The following is a 2500-nucleotide window of genomic DNA, read 5'->3' as shown; positions in this document are numbered from 1 at the left end:
AGCCCTAACCTTCAGTGTTTTTTGTCTTCCAGAAGGCAGCCCCCACTGGCTGGCCTTCCTCATCTCCATGACGGTGTGCTGCTGCACTCTGATCTGTGTCTCTGTGGTCTGTTACTACAGGTAGGAACTCACCCTCACACACACACACACACACACACACACACACACACACACACACACACATACACACACACACACACACACACACATACACACACACACACACACACACACACATACACACACACACACACACACACACACACACACACACTCTCACACACCTTCACACACCCCCACACACTTTGACACACTCTCTCACACACACACACACACACACACACACACACTCTCACACACCTTCACACACCCCCACACACCTTCACACACCCCCACACACTTTGACACACTCTCTCTCTCACACACACACACACACACACACACACTCTCACACACACCCTCACACACTCTCACACAGTCTCACACACCCTCACACACCCTCACACACATCCTCACACACATAAACATATGTCAAAGCCTTGAATAAGAATGTGGCACCCTTTTAAATGATAGATAACATACTGACTTCAACATTGGACTGTGGAAGTATTTCGACTAATTGTGTGTGTGTGTGTGTGTGTGTGTGTGTGTGTGTGTGTGTGTGTGTGTGTGTGTGTGTGTGTGTGTGTGTGTCAGGTATAAGTGGCAGAGTGAGCGTCAGCGGTACACCAAGGATCTGGAGCAGGAAGTCTTCATCCCCACTGGAGAGTCACTCAAAGACCTCATCCACCAATCACAGAGCTCCGGCAGCGGCTCCGGACTCCCCCTGCTGGTAGGGACAAACAAACACACATTAACGACCTAAACTACACACACTAGTCTTCTGTGTTGAGAAACCTCTGATTAATTCAAAATTAGAAGAAACATGTCTGCATTTTCAGTGTTTTCACAGAATTTAGACTCTAAAGTTAAAGTGTATCGCTCACCAAACACTGAACAAGATATTTTAGGAGAACAAAATGTTGCGGTTAACTCTGGACAGTTGCACAGACAACAGACAGCCCCCTGCTGGAAATTAGAAAGAATGCTGAGTTGGGGCTTCTTGTTTCTACAGTGGTGCTCATAAGTTTATGAACCCATGCTAAAGTTGACTAAAAAGAGGAATAAAAAAATCAAATAGCAAATCAAACCAGCTATTTGGCTAACTGAAATAAAACCATGCCAACATTAATTTATTTACGATACATTATTCAATCACAAATAAAATTGGTGTCCTTAAAGGTTGGATTTTTCCTCATTTTTTAATTAAGGCATTAAGATCAATGTCCAAAATATCATGTTTTTATTCCTCTTTTTAGTCAACTTTAGCATCGGTTCATAAACTTATGAGCACCACTGTAATCTGTCTCTGATTAAACTTAGAAGTAACGCATCGTAACCCACCCTCCCTCTCTCTCTCTCCCCCTCCCTCTCTCTCTCTCTGTCTATCTATCCCCCTCTCTCTCTCTCTGTCTCTCTATCCCCCTCCCTCTCTCTCTCCCCCTCCCTCTCTCTCTATCCCCTCCCTCTCTCTCTCTATCCCCCTCCCTCTCTCTCTCTATCCCCCCCCCTCTCTCTCTCTGTCTCTATCTCTCTTTCTCTCTCTCTCTCTCTCTCTGTCTCTCTCTCTCTCTCCCTCCGTCCCTCTCTATCTCTCTCTCTCCCTCCCTCTCTCTCTCAGGTGCAGCGAACCATCGCCAAGCAGATCCAGATGGTGCGTCAGATTGGGAAGGGGCGGTACGGCGAGGTGTGGCTCGGCCGCTGGCGGGGAGAGAAGGTGGCCGTCAAAGTCTTCTTCACTCGAGAGGAAGCCAGCTGGTTCAGAGAGACGGAGATCTACCAGACGGTCCTGATGAGACACGAGAACATCCTCGGTAACAGAACACTTTCATCTCTCTCTCTCTCTCTCTCTCTCTGTCTCTCTCTCTGTCTCTCTCTCTGTCTCTCTCTCTCTGTCTGTCTGTCTCTCTGTCTGTCTCTCTCTCTCTGTCTCTCTCTCTCTCTCTGTCTGTCTCTCTCTCTGTCTCTGTCTCTCCCTCTGTCTCTCTCTCTCTGTCTCTCTCTCTCTCTGTCTCTCTCTCTCTGTCTGTCTCTCTCTCTCTCTGTCTCTCTCTCTGTCTGTCTCTCTCTCTCTCAGTTCACTGATGCAGCACGTTCCTTAAAGGTTCAAGCTTCTTTATTTGTTATGTGCACAACAGCAGTAGTCGTTTTCCATTCAGTGTGAATGTTGTGAGAGAGAAAAATGCAGCACTAGAGCAGCTTTCTGCTTCGAAACGTTCTCTAGTGGGCTGCTGATCCCCAAAAATGTTCAGCTTCCTGTCTGATTGAGCCGGTTGGGAAGAGAATTCACAGCGAGAGAGTTGGTGTGTTGATGATGTTCTATCATGCAGCTGCTGCTACCGAAAGTGTGTGTGTGCGTGTGTGGGTGTGTACCTGTGTGTGTGTGTGTGTGTGTGCGTGC

The 2500-nt window shown here is 47.4% G+C and overlaps 1 protein-coding gene across 2 annotated transcripts in view; it reads left to right on the top strand.

Moving 5' to 3' along the window:
• The window catches only part of LOC116056237 (bone morphogenetic protein receptor type-1A), a 69355-nt gene that overhangs the window by 62776 nt on the left and 4079 nt on the right, over positions 1-2500 (top strand). Inside the window, exons 7-9 of one of the 2 annotated variants that reach the window (XM_031308393.2) lie at positions 36-120; positions 697-832; positions 1721-1913. In XM_031308393.2, coding sequence (XP_031164253.1) covers positions 36-120; positions 697-832; positions 1721-1913 — 414 coding nt within the window. Of the gene's footprint in view, positions 1-32; positions 121-696; positions 833-1720; positions 1914-2500 lie in introns of both variants that reach the window. The other variant, XM_031308392.2, reaches the window with a different exon arrangement.

Source organism: Sander lucioperca, chromosome 15, assembly GCF_008315115.2.
Source record: "Sander lucioperca isolate FBNREF2018 chromosome 15, SLUC_FBN_1.2, whole genome shotgun sequence".
Lineage (NCBI taxonomy): Eukaryota > Metazoa > Chordata > Actinopteri > Perciformes > Percidae > Sander > Sander lucioperca.
The sequence above is the reverse complement of the archived record's forward strand: the minus strand, read 5'-3'. Positions and strand labels throughout refer to the sequence as shown.